We start from the raw sequence: 20,820 nt of genomic DNA on the forward strand, positions 1-20,820 counted from the left end.
TTTTAAAGCCATTCAAATGAGCACCGCAACCGATAATAGTGTGGATGGCTATCTATCCTCCGGCTGGAAACCCGTGACATGGTCTATTGATCACTCAGTCAGAGAGACAGAATGAGAGAGAGAGAGAGTTAAGGAGAAACAGAGAGAGAGAGATTCAGAGAGAGAGAGAGAGAGAAACAGAAAGAGATTCAGAGCTAAGGAGAAACAGGGAGAGAGAGAGATTCAGAGTCAAGGAGAGAGAATGAGAGAGAGTTATATATAATAATAATAATAATAATAATAATAATAATGTAATGTAATGTAATGTAATAATAATAATAAGCTTTATTTGTATAGCACCTTTCATACACAGAATGCAGCTCAAAGTGCTTTACATTTGGAGCATAACACAATAACAGTGATGACCTGCATCATCCATTGCAGGCCAATGCTACCATATGGGATGAAGCTGTAGCCCATTGTCTTTATACACTCCCTTTTCTGACTTGTCAAATAGTTTTTTAGATTCTATAATGTAAATAAACACTTTTCCTCCTTTCTACAGTAACACTGTATTTTCCAACGGATCTCTGGGGACTCATGCTGTCATACATTTTTCAATTTACTGATCCTGCATCAATTACAGGTTTCTTCCGATGGAAAATTACAGTGATTTTACATTAAGTAGCATACATGTGGTTTAGTACCAGCGTGTTTATTGCTTCGAATCGACTGCTTGATAATCTAAAAGCGTTTGGAGAGAACCATCCCAGGTAACCTAAACTCCATATCCCTCCACACTCCACCCTCCAAAGGTGGTGCTGAGGTGGTGACAGCGTCAGGTGTAGCGGTGTGCGTGAAGGCAGGCGTGTCGATGTAAAAGTGGTGCCTTTAAACTTTAAACACAGAACAGACGCATCTGCCGGCGTTGAGACAGAAATAGTGACATTTCCTTAACCCCACCACAATCCTCTCGGCGGCTATCACTCAAGCAAGATTTTGACTGGCAGGTGTCCGCTGGCCCGCTCGGCAGGGGCGCGAAAGGAGCACGCCGCTGCAGAGAAGACACGCGATGAGTGACGGGGGGTTGCAAGTGCAAAGAGAGATGCCGTTATCGAGGAATCTGTAGTCTGCCCTGGTCAATGAAATGTTTATCTAATCTGCTAATCTGTCCTCTTTTTCTCTCTCTTTCCCCTCTCTACCTCTCTCTCTCTCTCCCTCTCTCTCTCTCTCCCTCTCTCTCTCTCTCTCTCTCTCGTCTGACCGCTCTCCAAAGTTTGAAGAACATCTATATCTTTTGTGGATTAGAATGTGGATTCAAACATACACACATACACGCACACACGCAGGCAGGCAGGCACGCACGCACGCACACTTTAAAGGAAGTTCATAAAAGAAATGAATAGCAAATCTTACAAGTCATAATAAGCAGCACAGTCGTCCTCCGTTCCTCTTACCTTGAACATTGTCAGCCCAACTCTCACCACGTCTGCTCAGTTCTGGCATGGTGCTGTGGACTGGGTCTCCTCTCGTCCTTTCATATCCTCGAGTTGAAGGATGAAGAAACGCAGAAGCCACGTAAAAACGAGAGCAGCAGAGATCAGTTTTTTTTTTAAAAGAGAGAGAGAGAGGCGACACAAAACCACAGGAAGAAGAGTTTTCACCAGGCAGCCAGGAGCACGGAGGGGAAATCAGTTCACTGTGAAAATGTGCTGTGGGCTATCTCAAGTTCAACGTCAGTAACGTTTACACGCAGAGGTTTTTGAAGTTCTTCGCTCCTGTCTTGACGCTGGGAATCCTGAGTGATAGGAAAAATATTGAATGTTCTTCGGAAGCATAAAAAACAGTCGCACAATAGAATGCAAAACTCTGGTCCAGATTTTTTTGAACAAAAATGGACCGTGTTTGTCCACACCTGGTTTCTTCAGGCTCCAACCCCCAAAAAGGTCAGTTTAATATGATGTCACGACTTCATCAATGACTAAAATTTTCCCAGAGCTAAGCAGAGTTCAGTGAATCACAGCAGGTAAACGGTGGTGATGAGCCAAGGTTGGCAGTCTTTGTTTCTTACAGAGTTCAGTCCAATTTGCTACCAGTCTACCAGTTCTTCAATGGGATTCAGTGTCGTTGTCAAGGGAGAATCGTTGACTGAGATGTGATCTCAGAAGCTATGCTTGAATGTTCTTCACCTAGTCCCTAGGCTTTGGTGGTCTCCAAGCAGTTTTGACGTTTTAACTGTGAAGGGAAAAAGAAAAAAAAAGATGTTTAGCATAACTTAACAAAATCATCACTGAGCAGCACCGGTGAAGCTAGTGGCTACATATAGGCTAGCTGTGATTATGTTGCGTTGCATTTTTACCACAGAAATTAATATTCACTCTCATTCTCTCTCTCTCTCTCTCTCTCTCTCAACAGAAGTGATAAAAATGGGTTAGCCATTAGCCTACTCCTCATTCTCTGAAACAATTGCTTCACACCCCCCCCCCCCTCCCTTCTCCAACTATAGACCCTTTCAAGCGAGTTCCATTATCAGCATCATAGTTGGCCCCACAAGGCTTCCGTTTTAACATTCCATATGTTATCTTAATGCAGAGGAAGTAGATTGGGAACCAAATAGAACGTTCAAGCATTGTTTTTGTTTTTATTCAACTTATTCAGCCCCGCAATTTTTTTAAATTCCACGTTGTCTTTAAACTTCCGGTCGGCTAGCTACGTCTAGTTAGCTTCATTGGGATAACACGGCAGAAGAGGATAGAGAGGCTAACTTACAGAACAGCTGCTCCAAAGTCAGTTTTTTCCTAACTTCAGATAGGAAAGCTGTATAACAGAAATGTCTTAAGTCACCAAAATCCTAAATAAACGTCCCTAACTTTAGGATGACCCATAATATATGATGCCAGTCATCTCGATAGAGCTCTGCTATCTCAATGTATCGCAATGGATGTACTGCTCAATCGGAAGTTCGGAGACAATGTGGGCAAAGCTAGCGCCCCCATGTTTGCGTGCGGAATAAGGTGAATTGTTGAAAGGGTCTATAAAAAAGATGCAAGACTGAATGCATAGGCTATACACAATACTCCATATGGCAATATGGCAACATGTCCATGGTAGAACTTGCCAACTGCACCCTGGAGCCAAAGTGACGGTGGATGCTAAATTATTCATTTAGATCTGGATCACAGATCCTATACTCAAAGCTGAACTATATTCAAAAGTTCTTGCTTTTCATACGTTCAAGAGATTTAAGGGCACCCACTGATGTGATGACAAACTATAAAAGTTTCCGAAGAGCACAGGCGTTAACCCTTAAAGGAGTACCGTCACACCGGTGTGACGGGAATGTTGAGAAATGAACGTTCTAAAGAATATCTGGGTTCATTGAATTCAACATAGAATTTTAGAACCTTCAATTGTTGCAGAACTTAGAATGTTCAAAAATCTACACCTTTAAGGGTTAAATGGGCATACAAGTGCCTAAACGTGGTGGTGTGTCAAATGCAATTTGCTGAATTCAGTCTTTTATTGTGTGTGTGTGTGTGTGTGTTAGAGTGTAGGCCTACTGTAAATGGAAAAGAGATGAGAGGTTCTCCATCAGAAAGCTAATGTCACGCATTGTGAGGCTCATGAATATTACTGTGCACAAGGTAGAATCTTTACTCACTTGGTCCCACTTTTGGTCTCTTCATTTGAGCACACATATCATTTAATTTGATTGACAGATTTGGCAAATAGGACAGAGACAGAGAGACAGGGAAAGACGTGACAACCATGTAAAAAAAAAAAGAACAACAAGAAGGAAAAAATACGAAAGGCACAAGACAAGATTTCAAGGGGACACACGGACAAACTTGGTCCAGTGGAACAAATAGAGGAAAATATATCAGTTTTTGTTGTTGTTATTCAAGTTTTTTTTGTTCATGTACGCATTTTTTTTTTGTTATTCAAGAAAAGGGAAGAAAAAACTCATCAAACTGCGAGGCTTTTTTGGGGGGAAGGGAGATATGCTTCTCTCGACAGATCTCATCCAACCAGAATCATCTGGAAGTGTCATGGTGCGTTGATCTGAGATGGCACAAGCGTATGGAGAAGTGGGCTGATCAGTGATGGAAGTGACAATTTGATATGGATTTTATTGACTTCGCCCCTCAAGTCTCTCTCACGGCCCTCAGTCAACCCGGTTGGTGGAGAAAACATCATTAGACGTCTGCCACAAAAGACGAAAAAAAAAAAAAAAACAAGAATAAGTGTGACGGGCGTCGAGGAAGAGAATGAGAGACAAGGGAATGAGAGAAAGGATGACAAAAGATAAGGAACAGGGGGCCGGTGGTGAGATGTGTGTGTGTGTGTGTCAGAGTGTAGGCCTACTGCGAGATGGTAAGATGTTGGTGGCTCTCACATTTCTAGGATATCAGTGTCCATATCTGTCCATATCTCGCTAGCCTGGTCCCAAGTCACACGCACACAGAAGCACACACACGCCATATAGTCTCCCCACGTTGGCCTATACCACATGTGTTAAATATAATCTTTCCTTAAATGCATGGATTTACAGTATATAGGAGGCATATGTGACCCGAAGACAATGGTGTACAGATTTTTTTTTTGGTGTGCTTATGGATTACAAGGAAGTTATAGGCATTACAGAGATTACTTAGATTGTGGAGTCAAATCGGAGAAATGCATGAGAATAGGAAACAATGGGGTATGAATCACTGTAGGCATTAAAAACCATCCTCCGACTGACGTGTGAACGTCTGTGTGTACGTGAGCGTGTGTACGTCTGTGTGTGTGTGAGTGTGTAAGCGCAAGCACTGTCTAGAGAGAGCATGAAAAGCAGAGTGAAGGAGAGAATGAACGAGTAGAACGATGACCACACAAACAAACAAGGCTTCCTTAACCTCCACTAACTGATCAAAAAGAACGAAAACACAAGGGTGGGGGAAACAGCCGTACCGAAAGATAAATACCACAAAGTAGCGAGAACGAATAAAAGTTAGGCACCCACAAACTTCCGTCTCGTGTCTTTTTTTTCCATCACGTCACCCTATAAAGTCACACCACTACCTTTGGTTTTGGACGGATCTGTTCTAAAACGTACACTTGCCCGTGTATACTTTTACGCAGAGTCGCTCTGTCCGGCGCTAAATCCTTCATAGAACCTCAGAGGAACCTCAGAGGAGACGTGTACACTGATGTTCCAAGTTGTGCTTTGTCAGAGTTCAGGCGACTTCAAATGGTGTCGAAAGAGCTGGTTGTTTTTGGCAAGGCGGAGGGAGGGAAATGAACAGTGCTGTGTGTGTATGTGTATATATGTGTGTGTGTGTGTGTGTGTGTGTGTGTGTGTGTGGTGTGTGTGTGTGTGTGTGTGTGTGGTGTGTGTGTGTATGTGGTGTGTGTGTGTCTGTGTGTGTGTATGTGTATATATGTGTGTGTGTGTGTGTGTGGTGTGTGTGTGTATGTGGTGTGTGTGTGTATGTGGTGTGTGTGAGTTTGTGTGTGTGTGTGTGTGTGTGTGTGTGTATTAATGTGTGATGTGAAGACGGTCTGACACTGTGCTGAGAGGAGACGTAGAGAGACACAAAGTGACAGAGAAAAGAGAGAACGAGAGGGAAGGCATCACAAAATGGACGTGATGAGGGGTTTTTTGTTCACACTTTTATACAACAGGGAAGAGAAGGAGAGAAGTTTTGGGAGGAGGATGAGAGGATGAATGGAGGATGGGAGGGGAGGAGAGGAACAGGTGTGGGCGGAGGGTGACACCGAACTGTCGTCAGAAAAGAGGGAGAGTTTCCCCTCACTCTCATGCATGCGTGTGTGTGTGTGTGTGTATGTCGATGTGTGTGTTTTTTTTTTCGATGTGTGTAGACACAAGGTACACACAAACACACACACACAGACAGACAGGTAGACAGACACTAAACAGTCATTAACCTACCTAGTGGGACCGAAAAAGCAGCTGGAGGAAAAAAAAGCAATCGGATAACTCTGGAACGAGAGATGAAACGCCAGGAGAAGAGGAAGGAATGAATGAACGAACGAAGAAGGAGGTGAAGAAATGGTAGAAGAAAAGACTGCAAAGAAGAATATATATATACAGTATTTCTTAAGATTCCGACAGATTTTTAGTCAACCTGGAAGGTGAGAGATAGAGGAAAGAGAGAGAGAGATAGAGGGAGGAATTGCAATGGTGGTCCTAAAAGCCAAAAGAGAGAGAGAGCTGAAGAGAAAGAAAGGAAGAACAGAGCAAAGGCGACACGAGAGAAGTGAGGAGGCAGCGTGTGAAATGGAGGGGAGTAAAAAAAAGAGGGGAGAAATAAAAGAATGAAAGAAAAAAGAAAACAAAAAAATAACTCCCCTCCTCTCTCTTTTCTGTCTTTCTTTCTTTCTTCCTCTCCTCCTCCTCTCTCGCTGGTCATAAATAGACAAAATTGTAGACCATGTAGATGGAGAAGTAGATGAGCAGGCAGATGATGGAGAGAGCGAACAGATGAAAGGATGACGCGCCGCCCAGCACGACAATCAGGAAAAAGAAAAAGACAAAACGAAAGAAAAAAGCGAATAGTCCTTCCGCGCCTTCCGTTTTTTCTTCCTTTTCCCCTCCTCTCTTTCTTTCTCTGTCTCTGTCTCTTTTCTTTATTTCTCTTTCTTTCTCTTGTTCTCTCACTCTCCTTTTTTTGGAGGCGGGGGTGCTCTAGGCAGGTGGAGGGAGAGTTGTTAGCTTTATTCCGTCTCTTCACTCTTTCAGCAGTGAGTGGGGGTCTTCTTCATGCCTGTTCTCTTCTCCCCTACCCCTGCTGTGTTCTTTTCTTTAAAAAAGAAAGAAAAGGGGGAAAAAAAACAGAGGGATCCGTTGAAGGGAGAGAGAGAAACAGAGGTGAGCCCTTCTCATCTGCCGGTGAAGAGGGGGAAAACGAGTGAAACGTGTTGAAGTGGAGAAGCTGGCTGCTCTAGCGATCAGCGCTGGCTGCCTAAGAATGCCAAACCGCATCTGTGGATTCACTCGCTCGCTCCCTCCCTCCCTCACGTCCTTCCCTCCCTCCCTTTCTCACTCTCTCTCTCTCCCTTCAGTCTCTATCTATCTCTCTCTCTCTCCTCCCCCTCCCTCTGAGTGAGAGAGATCAAGTGGGAGAGAGACTGAAAGTGAAGCGGAGGGGAGGGGAGGAGACTTGTGGAATAGTTTGGATGCTGAGAGATGGGTCCCTCTACAGGTGTAAAGAGAGAACTGGAGCTCAAACAGTGAACTAAATGATCAGTAAAGAGAGAACTGGAGCTAAAACAGTGAACTAAATGATCAGTAAAGAGAGAACTGGAGCTAAAACAGTGAACTAAATGATCAGTAAAGAGAGAACTGGAGCTCAAACAGTGAACTAAATGATCAGTAAAGAGAGAACTGGAGCTAAAATAGTGAACTAAATGATCAGTAAAGAGAGAACTGGAGCTCAAACAGTGAACTAAATGATCAGTAAAGAGAGAACTGGAGCTAAAATAGTGAACTAAATGATAAACAAACAAGAGCCAGAATGGCTAACAAAGGAATAATTGAATTCCTAGACCTGCAGCCTGCAGCTAGGTCATCCCATGGTGGAAGCTGTGAACATTCAGAATTCATTCAGCCCCCTTGAGGAACATTTTGAACATTGTGATGAGTATGTTTACATGGACATTAATATTCCAATATTATCCGGGTTAAGACCGTATTCAAAATAAGACACTGCCATGTAAACAACATTTTCCGATTGCCTTAACCGGAATAAGATCATATTCAGAATAAGCACTAACCGAAGTAAGATATGTGGAGTATTCTGATCTTTTTCACAATATTGAGGTAGCCTACGTTCTAGACATGTAAACACTTTATTCGCAATATGACGTCGTAATGGAATATTAACGGTATTTTGCAACAATTAAGCACAGCATTAAATATCAACAAACTTTTCGACGGCCCATGATATTTTTTTTCTGTCGCAACCTTCTGGCGGCAAAGTATCAAAGAGCGGTTCAGAGCGGAGCTTCAGAAAAGATGTGGGGAATAAAGAAGAAAGTAGCTGCGTTTTGTGACGAGGAAGAAACATATGTAGGCCTAAGACACAGTAGTGGCATTAGTGGCTTAGGTAGGTCAAATATAAGACTCTTTTCCTCAGTGGTTCCTTGTTGGTGGAATGAGTTGCCCGGTGCTCTCTGTTCCTGTGATAGCCAAGTTTTGGGCCTTTCAAGAGGGGTCTAAAGGCATATCTGTTCAACATGCACTTATTTTATTAAGTGTTTTTTATGCGTCATGGTTTGTATATTAGTAATTTTCATAAGGCTATTGATTGAATTGACATTGTTGTTTATTATTGCTATTCTCCTTGATGTAGTCTTGCCAACTTTTTAAATTGTTTACTGTTAAATTTAACTTTATCGTTGTTATTTGTATGTTGCTTTGGACAAAAGCGTCTGCTAAATACCATAACCATAACCAAAGGTAGTGATAATGAAAACATTCAGGGAAGGAACTTTTAGAACTTTGATAAAGTCGTTATTAATCAGAATATGCTGTGTGACCACTGATCTATAAAGAAAGTTCTTTATAGATCAGTGTGTGTGTGTGACATGTAAATGGAAATATGAACAACTCATGAACACTATATTCGCAATATGAATGTCTATGTAAACATACTCAATGCAAGATTAAAAAAATCAGTTAGAATGTTTACGCTCCAACAATCTGGTCACACCAGTGACGAAACCTGCCAAAGGGCTGGATTAACCCTAGGCTATAACTTACTTTAACAGAGGACTAACACAGCTTTGTGGTGGAAGACGTGAAAATTTAGAAATTACTCAGTCGCTACAGGAGTTCTGAACATTCAATAAAATAGAATCTGATTTCCGTAAGATTCTAAAAGGATTTCATGAACCCACATTCCTTCTTGTGGTACTGATGTGACATTACTTGCTAGTGTTGAATTCAGTTGTCCAAATGCTTCTTGTAACACTTGGGTTTACTCTCACAAGAGAGGACTGAGAGGGAGCTGTCATCTCTCATATCTGTGTATATTAAGCCTGTAGAGAATATTTGTAGACTTCTGCTCTCTCTTTGTGCCATCATGGCATACAGTGGTGGACATTACTTGAGTACATTTACTCAATTACTGTACTTAAGTCGCTTTTTCATGTATCTGTACTTTACTTCAGTATTTCAATTTTGTTAAACTTTTTACTTTTACTCCAGTACATTTCAAGGCCAAATATCTTACTTTTTACTCCACTACATTTTGTGACAGCAGAAGTACAGCTGAAGTTCCTTTTGGAAAAAAGACTGTCCAAATACATGTATATTTTCTATGAAGCGAGCTAGGCTTTAAATAATGGTGTTGCATAACCTATGTTATTATCCACTATTTACTGTACCTTGTTGACCCCTTTTCACAATATTGATGTTATCATAACTAGCCTCTTGATGCCATCGAGCAAATGATAGACAATGATAGACAATCTGACACTATCAAACACAAAAGGGAACATCTTGATTTGGTCTGAAAGTGTAAAGCATTCAACAAAGAAAAATGTGGTTACTTTGAAATATCTAAGATAAGATATCACATTAGTTTGTTTTTAGTTCTTTCTACATACAACAATTATTAGCTGATTTTGTCCTTGAATGGAGGAGGAAGGCTTAATGAATGCCTATGTCTGTGCCAAATCATTTCAACAATAGTAAATTAGTCATAACACATTTCAAGACTTTTACTTTCGATACTTAAGTACATTTGAAGGCAAGTACTTTTGTACTTCCACTCAAGTGGAAATGTAAAAGGAGGACTTTTACTTTTACTGGAGTAACATTTGACCATGTGTATCTCTACTTTCACTCAAGTACAGGATTTGTGTACTTCGTCCACCACTGATGGCATATCCCTTTCTTTCTTTCACACACACACACATACACACGCACATACAAATATACACAAAAATAAGGTACGTATCTACCCATCTGTTGATGTTGACTGGCGTGGATCAATGTTAGACCAGCAGCAGCTGCTCAGTTACTGTTCTCAGGTTTCTTTTGATCTCTTTTTTCCCCTGGCACCTGTACTTGCGTCTGCCCTCCTTTGTTCAACTCTTGTCCGTAAGAAAAACCTTGCACATCTTGGAAAGAGACAGATTTACCATTAACACAAAGTGTGAACAAGAAACCCTGACAGAAGTTCAAACCTGGTAGCTGACACACTGGATAAGACAACATGACACTTCTAAATCACAGAGCCGATGGAAGAGCAGTGAAGAGCACTGCCATCTCGTGGTCAAAGTAGTAGGATACACAGTGACCAGAGAACGAGAAGCCCCGGGGTAGGCTACATAGAATGGCCGTTGTTATCTAACTAACCAACTAACGACAAAGACTCCGATAGCGACGTGCATGTTAATGCTTATTTAACAGTCAACATAATGTTTTATTAGCATGTAAAGTCCAAACTTACAAAAAGTCACAGCTGCCATGTTACTCTACCTAGGCCATGTAGCCTACTCTCAAGAAGACTGCGAGCTACAAACAAAATAGACTTGGACATTTATCAATTCTAACAGGTAATACATGGAAAATATAGCTTATCTTTGACCATTATCTGAAATACTCTCAAACTTAGTAGACATTTCACAGCATTGGATAGTTGGGCTAACTAGAAAGTAGGCTACAATAGCCTAGCTAGCGAGCAGATTTGTTCTTCGAGGACAAAGAAATCTCTAACTAAACCATACAAGGATTTTCACCTAGAATATTGCTTTTATGCAAAAACACAGAATATTGTCTGATTAAATTGGTTTGTATTCGCAATGCGAATGTGTTTACCAAAGCTGTCCTATAGCACGCATCAGTTAAAAGTGCAACTTGTGTGGTAGGATACGACATTGCAAGTCTGATGCACATGGCCTAGGCTAAAGTTGGTTGTAGTTTATTACAGCCTACACCTAGTTGGGGATATTACCTGAAATGTGTCATGTACTACAGCAGAATAAATACAATTACATTTATGTATTAATGTTTAAATGTATCAAAACATACATTTAAATGTATGTATATGTGTGCGATATCGGCTAACTGTGATTAATTCATGAGGCGAATTCTGTCGGACGGGCTGTTGATCTGCGTCAACAACAGCGACCACTAGTATAGGAGATGTATATAGGAGATGTTGCTCACTCGTATTTATGCCCTATGTTGTGACTGAGAAGGGTTTAAGCAAAAGTGCAATCTAGGCACTCCAAAATGTAAGAAAATGGAAAAAGGAAAACGGACAGAAATGTAGGCAGACATCCCAACCTGCAAAAAGTCATTTCAGGGAGGTATCACGAATGAAAAAAGAATAAATAAATAAATAACAATACTAAAAAAAACTTTAGCCTACTTAGATACTGAAATAGAGATTAATATGTTTGTTCAATAATGTCTAGTCAGTACACCAAATAAGGAAGGCCTATAGATAGTAGCCTAATTGTGAAAATAAAATAGGTAGATCTTGCAGTTTGGTCTTTTCGTGTAGCCTTGGCAACTAAGCCATCTAGTATAGGCCTGAATAATATGCACATTAATTGACACTAGTTAAACTCACCAACATGTTTTTGCAATCATTTAACCCACCATGGGCAATGCTAACACTGTTACAAACAGTGCAGCATGCAAGACTAGGCCTATCATTATTTTTTACTCTTATATACACTCTTATACTCTTATACTCTTATATACACTTTGAAATGGGTCTTACATTTTCCTTTTTTGGGGGCACTGACTCTGTCGTGACTCTCCTGTTCCTAGATACACTGAACTGATCAGGATGCTCTGTCTTGGATGCGCTCAGACACACACGCACCACCCCTCTCTCTCTCCCCTGTCGTGTGCGCGCTACACTCAGATGCACACGCGATTTTAGGTCTCCCTCTCGCGTGCGCGCTCTTGATAGCTCGCTCTAGATTCCGGGAGATTTTATCTAATTTGCGGGCGTCAGGGAGCCGCTATCAATATGCGGGAGACTCCCGGAACTTCCGGGAGACTTGGGATGTCTTCTGTAGGCTAGTGGCTAAATCGTCAAAAAGCCGGTAGGGGCCTATGGTTTGACCAGTGATGGTCTTCCACAGATCTTACAAAAAAATAAAAAAATAACAATTTTCCCATGTGGTTGAGTCCTGTGTGCCATTGTGTATAAGCTATAGGGTAATAATGTAATAATTCAATAATATGGGTAACAGTATTACTCTTTTAATGGTTAATTACAATACCGTAACATTGTAATGTTTTCATGAGATCTCACATGAGCACAGAGACCCACAGTTTAATGAGTCATGTGATCTACACCAGTCCCCCAACAGGAAACGTCTGGCCCATGTCCAAAGAATGGATCCGTTCTTGGGTTTGTGAGGCACAATGGTGTCTCAGTGGCCTGCAGTAGCTGTAGCCTATCTTTGAAGCTGTGCTTAAAATTTAACTTGACTCTAAGAAGCACTTGGAAGTGTGAGAGAAACACAGAAGGCAGGACACAGGAGAGACCGGGGGCTGGATCACGGCTAATATCTAGGCAACTAAAAGGTGCACCTACTAAATGTTAACACTAAAATAAGTGTCTTCTTAACTGGAGCACACACACATAAGAAAAATATTTTTCAAAGTCATTAACCCTTTAGGTGAAGGGCAACTTTTTAATTTTGCAGAGTCGAAACTTAGAAATCGCCCTTTCCACTAAATACACTTATTCAATTTTTGGCTCACCCAATATTATTACTTAGAGCAGTGGTTCTTAAACTGGGGGTCGAGACACAGAGGGGGGTCGCCAAACATATTGGAGGGGTTGCGAAATGATTTGCATGATTTGTCTGGACATTTTGCTAAAGGTTTTTAGTAGGGCTGTCAAAATAACTGATTAATTTCGATTAATTAATTTGAGAAAAAATAACTGATTAAAAAAATTAGTGCAGATTAATCGATTCCGTATGACCTTTGACCCCGTGCCGTTCTAGTCAGACTGTAAAATGAAGGAGAGAGAAGAAAACGTGCTGCCTGGATCATTGATTGGAACATTTACTTTTAAAAAATGGCCTGATGGTAAAAATAAAGTGTTGAAAATAAAGTCCTCTGCAATGTCTGCAGCAAGGAATTTCCATATCACCGGAGTTCATCAACTCTATAGTCGCACATCAATGCAAAGAAATAAGTGTTGACATTGAGGGGAGTGTTAATTTATTTTCATTGTGTCCCCTAGGTTATATCTGTGCCCTGAAATGCCTTGTATGTGAAAAAAAAACTTCTTCCCGAAGCACTGTTGAATTTATTTCCTCAGCATATTAGGTCATATCATAGATTATTATGGCCATTATTTGAACAGTGAAAATAATAATAAAAGAGTTGTTGAACTTTAATGTCACTAATGCTGATTATTCAATGATTCATTTTAATATATTTAAAATACTTTCACAGCAAAAATTATATATGTGATTAATTTAGATTAATTAATCACAGAGTATGTAATTAATTAGATTATTTTTTTAATCGATTGACAGCCCTAGTTTTTAGTCAAAGGCTGCCATTGACATAAGGCCTTTGTGATGATGGTGTTGACATAGCCTACCTATGAGAGACGACATTTTCTGCCTTTGCTTCCAATGCCCATCTCACAACATTTCGAAACCAAATTCCGTCGGTTAGAGAGAAGGGGGTCGCAACTTTTTTTGGGGGGTCGAACCACTGACTTAGAGCTCTGTCCGAGCACAATGTTGGTCTTTGTCACGTTTTCATTCATAACGGACCACTTCGTTACTCCCAGTGTGATCGCCCAATTGTGGGTAAAATTAATTGTACTGGCACTAATCTGCAGTTGTCCATCCCTGATGGATTATAAACTACAGTACAGCTGTCTTTGGAGGTAGACTACAGTAGCCTTGAAATACCCTAAATATCAAGTGCCAAGGAGTTCGACCTCCATTACAATGTAACATGCAGAGGAGAAGTTGGTGTTGTGGGGGTGGATTGTTATCTTATTTGGTTCAGAATGTTGCAAACATACAAAACCAAGGTCAAGGTCAAAAATAGTGGTGAATCAAAAGAAGCAAAAGAGTGATTAATTTGCCAAGTCGCAGCCAGGCTTAAGGAGGAAAACCAGTTTTGTTTGCATTTACCACAATCCATCGAAATCACATCTGACTGAGCAAGGCCACACCGTAACCAGACCTGGTAACCAGACTGTTCAGTAAGCCAGGTATTCTACAGTGTGAGGGTCCCGCTGGCCAAGAAAAATACTACAAAAAAACTACATCCAGCTCAACCCAAATAAATATGCACTGGAGGACCTCATTCCCACCCCCTGCTCAGTCTGGTTCTAGTTAGTTGCGGTCATTTAGAAGCGCCAACAATTGCAGCTGTAATGTTAGCAGCCGCTGCATAACAGTATCAGATGTTGAAAAACACATAGCAGAAATTCTCTTATCGTGGCTTTACACCAGGTCCGTCTCCTTTACAGCCTGTCTTGGCACTGCTTTTCAGAAATAGCAAATGTCAAAAATGTATAATCAATTTGCGAAAAGGGTAGGCTATCACTTGCACTCTAGCCCCTCGGTGCTCACGGAATAGGATCAGCAACACTCAATGGGCCACTTCAGATAACTGAACCCAATGGAAGAGTCGGAGCACACAAATAACTTATCAAGCGTTTAATAGGCGCAAACGACCAACGTTTCGACTCACAGGATTTGACTCTGATTTAAGACGCTGTGCATCGAAACATTGGTCATTTGCACCTATTAAACACTCTATAAGCATTTATATTATATATTATATTATATTGACATTTATATTTCCTAAAATAGTCCTGTTGTAATACCAAGCATTGACTGGTCATCAGCTCTGGTCACTGTCACATCTGGAACGTGCTGGAGCCAGGACATATCTGGACTGTGTTAGTGTGTATTCTCTTACTGGTGTGATTCGAATGGAGTAACAAATACCAATGTCACATCTATGTGACTCGACAATGACAGAATTGTTCAAAGTCCCTCCTTGACTTTAGATCAGTCAAACTCGACAGTGTCCAAGGATGTTTGCCATGGTATTGGTTAGTCGGGGTGATAAACAGCTTGACCGGATTTGGAGTGGCGTTTAAACAAACACCTGATAACTAGGAAGTTTGTCTGTCCAAGCTGTCGGCACCCGAGACTGATGAAGAGACGATTATGGTAAAGGTCATGAGGTCAAGGTCAGAAAACTCAGCTATACAGATGGGGAGGAAACGGACAAGAGGTGTGTCGAGAATGGAGGATTGCGGTGTGTTGTAGTGGATTGAACATGGCGAATCAGAGAGAGCATTCAAACTGATGGTCTTCCTACCACTGAACAACTGCCACGACAACAGGCCTGAAACTGAACAGAAACGTGCAACAGCAGCTCAAACACACTGTCTCACCACTCCCCTCTAAAGCAGCTCTAGAACACACTGTCTCACCACTCCCCTCTAAAGCAGCTCTAGAACACACGGTCTCACCACTCCCCTCTAAAGCAGCTCTAGAACACACTGTCTCACCACTCCCCTCTAAAGCAGCTCTAGAACACACGGTCTCACCACTCCCCTCTAAAGCAGCTCTAGAACACACTGTCTCACCACTCCCCTCTAAAGCAGCTTTAGAACACACTGTCTCACCACTCCCCTCTAAAGCAGGTACCATATTATATTTATTTTTCAACAAGTCAAAATAGACCTATGGGTTGTACAAAGCATGTCCCTGAAGCTGTTTGCACCTGTTGCCTTAAATGTAAATGAGCTGTTGTTGGCCTCACCCCAACCCAGAACTGATAACCATAGAATCAATTCAATCACCAGTATGTATGATATGGCCTAACCATGTTAAATGATAATGGGTAAAATGTTACTTGGGTCGGTATATAAGCCCAGTAGAGGTGATGTAGTGTTTAAAAGCATTTGTGAAATTGGCTGCCTATTACCGGATGGCCTGGGTCGCTTCCAGCTATATGGCATTCTGCCTCGTAGGGGGGTAGTCATTCAAATTTCCACTATTGTGACTTAACAATAGGGGGGAAATCTGACTAGCTCACAGAAGCGCATGGTTTCTGACATCACCATCTCTCAACTAAGCCACAAAAACTCAATGCACAAAAAAAGTGAGTTTTGCATTATGGCCCCTTTAAGAAAATTGTAGAAGAAGATGTTAGTGAATGAGGACCATTGTGTATTTCAGACAGATTTATGGGAATGATTGACAGCCAAATGAAAACCAGGTGCTACGGCGACACCACTGAGATATGAATATGACACAGAAATGCTGCAGTTTAGGGCACTTTCTACCAAAGATTCTAGAGTGGTGCGTAGCACTCTAGAATCTTTGCTTTCTACAATGTCTTCCACACTGTCCGAAAAGTGGCCAACAAACCCCAACATTCTTAAGTTGGCAGCTGGTTGCAGTCTTCAGAACAAACTGCCAGTTCCACTTTGCCCAGCGAGTAATTGACAAGTGTGAAAAGTACGGTATGTCAAATTCAAACAAATCCATCCAACAAACACCAACAGAGTCAGCAGACTGACGTTGTATTGACGGTGCACTGACTACCCAACGAGTAGTTTTTGGGCAGTGTTCAAGCACCTTAACGCTTTGATATTGGTCAAGGATCTACACCAGGTTAATTGCTATGCAGGACCTTCAAAGTCTGTGAGTCCGTGAGGGGAGAGAATGCCTTCAAGAGTTCTATATGAAGGATGATCAATGAGCCTTAGTGAACAACAGAGACGTATTCTTGTATGGAAACAAGCCAGCAGGGTTTGACAAATTTAGCTGGAATGTACTGTTCGAATAGAGTTTTCAGTCCGTTCACCTCTGGCTTTCTGCCAGTAGCAGTTGACATAAACTCTAAGGCCGTGTACAGACATCCAGTCATTTGTTAAACACCCCTCACATTGCGTCAAATGTCGACTTTAACTGTCGAGTTTAACTTTCTTGTCTCTCGTCACTACCGCTTATTTCGCCTCAGGTTACAGAATTTCATTAACATTCCATGACCTCTCGTCGTCACTACTAGTCGCTTCCTGTCTGAATGCGGCCTAATGTTTCTTCACAGCCTTTAAGAGAGCTCTGTACACACTGCCTCCAGGTAAGCCTTTGGAGGTCAGCCGTGGCCTACTGGTTAGCGACCAAATTTCCCTCACGGGATCAATAGAGTATATATACTTATACTTAGGTAGCTCCAAGTGGACTTGTTGATCATAGCAATGCACACAAATGTGAACATAAAAAACAGTTAAACACTTCATAATTTTTGTATCAACGCTTTTATTCATTGTTTGCACTTATGTACCGTCTGGTTACCAGACAAAAAACATAGAAAAATTAACACCATCCTTTAATAGCTTGAAAGAGAGAGGGGGCCATACTTCTTCTGTACAGTGTTCAAAGACATGGCTGTCAATTAAAATAAAAAAATATGATATTAACAACAAAAACAAGGGAATGAAGGTAAACAATGAGGAATTAGGCGAACATTAAGAGTAACCTTTGTACAATCAATCTACTTACATTTAAGAAAAAGTTTGAGCACAACTGTCATTCCCCCCTTATCTGAGTGAGCTTTTAGTGTCTCATGTGTTTCTGTGTTGAGAAGGAACATGGAAGCTAATGCATTCTCAGCCATGCAACACTTATTCTGCAAACCTATTCTGCAAGCATAGAAAAATAAACAAAACAAGGCAAAAACAATAATTAAAAGCATAAAAAATAAACATACGCCAGGAAAAACCAGCAACAGAATCAAGTCAAGGCTATTTAAACGGCCTGAATCTGAATTGACCTTGTTTTAATAATAAAAAAAGTGCCATTTCAGCATTTTGCCTAGTGAGGACCTCTGTGTGGCAAACTGTATGGCAAACTGTGTGTGTGTGTGTGTGTGTGTGTGTGTGTGTGTGTGGAGGGGGGCTGTGGCATACAGTACTTGACGGTTTCCTAATGCATGAAACCAAACCAAAAAAGAACACTGGTCCCAAGTTGCAAAACAGGCTATACACACACGTACACACACACGCTCTGTAGTCGTCACTACACCACAGAGTTAACCTCTCCCTTGTCATGTCTCATTGATGTTCACTCATTCCTCGACAACAGCAGGAAAGGAGGGGAGCGTTTGGTGGCTGACAATCACAACCGTTGAGACAAGCAGCGACATTTCAAGTGTCCGCACTGCCATATTCTCCCATGCTGACCCCTTACTTTAAAAATAAATAAGAGAGAGAAAGCATATTCTTCTCAGTAATGTTAAACTGTCCATCAGTATATAAGCTGTCCAATCAGTAAGCATTCCAGAGTCTGTCCCTTTTCCCTTGTTCTCTCCCATGGTCTGCCACTCCTGATGTTTTTAAATCGGTATATTTTTCTTGGTTGGGTCGCACAGGCAGGGAAAAAAAAAAATAAAAAGTTTAGATGAATTCCAGCTCTCTCTTCCCCCTTTTGCTGATCATAGGCAGCTACGAGACACAAAAATTCCCAAACTTTGTTGGTGTCTGTTCCTACTACAGTCCTCTCTCTCCCATCTCCTCTTCCCAGTTTTCTCTTCAGGCAGAGGTGGACGACGCTGCCGCTGCCACAGCAACGTTGGTCTGCGCCGCCCCGATGACGTCGGTGCACTGCGGCTCGCAGAAGGGCCCGAAGCGGCCGTGCACATCCCGCCCGCGCACCGCGAAGTAGTACGTCGAGCCCGACACAAACTGCGTCAGCGTGCAGGCCATGGGCAGAGGCAGCGCCTTCACCTCGCCGATCTTCTTCCAGTGCGATGCGTTACCAGCGGCGGCGGCGGCGCCGCCTGCTGCTGCTGGCGACTCCTGGTGGTACGCGTAGAGGTGGTAGGAATCGACGGCGGCACAGTTGCGGTCGGTCTCGGCCACGCACCAGGAGAGCACGATACCGTTCTGGCTCTGCACGCGCCCCAGCTTGAGCTGCGGCTGCTGGGGAGGGGAGGTGTGGGCGGCATCGGGCGGGAGGCGAGGGGGGGCAGGCGCCGGGGGCAGGGGCGGGAGAGGCGGGGCAGCGGAGGAGGTGGAGGAGGAGGAGGAGCAGGGAGGGGTGGAAGAGGAGCTGCTGACACGCGATTTGGAAGGAGAGTCCTGTGGAGGAAGAAAGTGGGAGGAAGAAGAGGGGCAGAGAGAGAGAGATTTAATGTTACATTAGCCATAATGACAATTACGCCAGTAGCACCACATGAGACAGTGTGTAATATATTAAATACTAACTGACTTACTAATATTGCCACAATTATACAGTACACTACACTCTTCTATAGTCTATAATGGCCAAAACCTTTTCACCACTCTACTGGTAGACAAACATTCCTGTTGTAGTTCATTTGAAGCTCAGTTCACGCCAGATATTAGATTTTTTTTTGTATCATTAATTTCAATTCAATTTATTGTGCTTATAGAGCGCCAAAACATTACACATGTATCATGGTGCTTTTATCAGAGTGTAGACAATCAGAAAAAAAGAAAGGAAGAAAAGAAAAGTGTAACAGGGGCATATCATTATAATGTTGCAGTTCCTCAACTTACAAGTGGGGGGCGGTGGTGCACTGTGAGCTGAGGCCGCTGGTTGGTCTGAGGTGAGGCTCTGGCAGAGTTACCTGAAACAGTAAATGAGCACGTAAACATCAAACTATTCATTCAACTTAACCCACCATGCAAGGCTGTGACAGAAATAGACAACCACACAAAGGAAGAAAAGGATGCAAATTAGATGAGAGGAGTTTGAGATAGGCCTAGCAGACCCTGTGCATTTTTTACAGTCGCATACGACTAGGTAACTCGCATTATACAGTTCAATCGGACGTGATTGTGGTGGTAACACTGTCTAAGAATTCTGACATAATATTCCAAAATTATTGGACTGGAGTTTATCGTTCATCTCTAATCAGGCTTCTTGAGCCTGCTCAAACTACATGTTTGTCGGATCCAACGGATTTAGGGCTAAAACCAGGTCAAAATCGCACAATGTTTGCTTGGCATTAGAAAGAGATGCAAACCCTTGAGTGGACTTTCATCTAGAAAAAGTACAAAAGACTAATTATTGACAGTAGATTTGCTGTCACCCTAACACCACTAGACAGAGAGGGAGGGAAGTAAAGGAGAGACACGTGGACAAACAGAAATAGAGAGCTAACCGATAGGTGAGAGAGGAAGAAAGGCTCAAAGGGGATGAGAAGTGATTCAAAGGCCAGAGCGGCTGCTACATCCACACTTATCCATTTGTATTGTCGGAATTAATACAATCTTGTCACAGAGTCGAGAAACATCAGAGCGACAAGGCAATAAGGGTTTCTCGGTCATCGTTTTCAGATGTTTGCAGATTTCACTGCCCATATCAAACAATTCTTGATCTTACAATGAAAACGAGGCTAAAAGCGTTTTCAAATAACTCCGCTTGAGGAGCTTGAAAACGTCGGAATACTGTAGATTAGAGGCGCAAACCTATTAAAAAAGTGTTTCCGATTCAAACAAAATCGACATGTGTGGATATAGCCACAGAGAGAGAGGGAGAAAGAGAAAGAAAGAGAGAGAGGGGGAGAAAGAGAAAGAAAGAGAGAGGCAGAGAGGAGGTGGGGAACACACCAGAGGAGGGGATGAGAGGTGGAGGAGGCCTACTTGGACGTTGGTTAGGAGTAGCAGATGCAGCCACTGGAACTGGGGCCTTCTTCATGCCAGTCACTGTAAAAAGACAGAGAAACGATCGACTTATTTAACGTAAATGTAACGTTATTTAGGTACATTAATTCTTAAAATTACATTACTATAAGATAAAAATGAAATGAGGTGCCAGGGCATAGCTAACAAA

At 42.0% G+C, this 20,820-nt stretch overlaps 1 protein-coding gene across 4 annotated transcripts in view; it reads right to left on the reverse strand.

Annotated features, from left to right (window-relative positions):
• Positions 1-17,260: 17,260 nt before the first annotated feature.
• Positions 17,261-20,820, reverse strand: part of LOC143126331 (activating transcription factor 7-interacting protein 1-like) — a 42,024-nt gene continuing 38,464 nt past the window's right edge. For 3 of the 4 annotated variants that reach the window (XM_076288224.1, XM_076288232.1, XM_076288240.1), the window contains 3 exons: positions 20,598-20,693; positions 19,542-19,612; positions 17,261-19,100 (listed from right to left, as the gene is read on the reverse strand). In XM_076288224.1, coding sequence (XP_076144339.1) covers positions 18,552-19,100; positions 19,542-19,612; positions 20,598-20,693 — 716 coding nt within the window. In that variant the 3' untranslated portion in view covers positions 17,261-18,551. The remainder of the gene's footprint in view (positions 19,101-19,541; positions 19,613-20,597; positions 20,694-20,820) is intronic. The other variant, XM_076288247.1, reaches the window with a different exon arrangement.

This window comes from Alosa pseudoharengus, unplaced genomic scaffold (assembly GCF_046254945.1).
Source record: "Alosa pseudoharengus isolate Yale_2024_CS ecotype anadromous, Long Island Sound unplaced genomic scaffold, YU_APseudo_1.1 YU_APseudo_1.1_scf_1, whole genome shotgun sequence".
Taxonomy (NCBI): Eukaryota; Metazoa; Chordata; class Actinopteri; order Clupeiformes; family Clupeidae; genus Alosa; species Alosa pseudoharengus.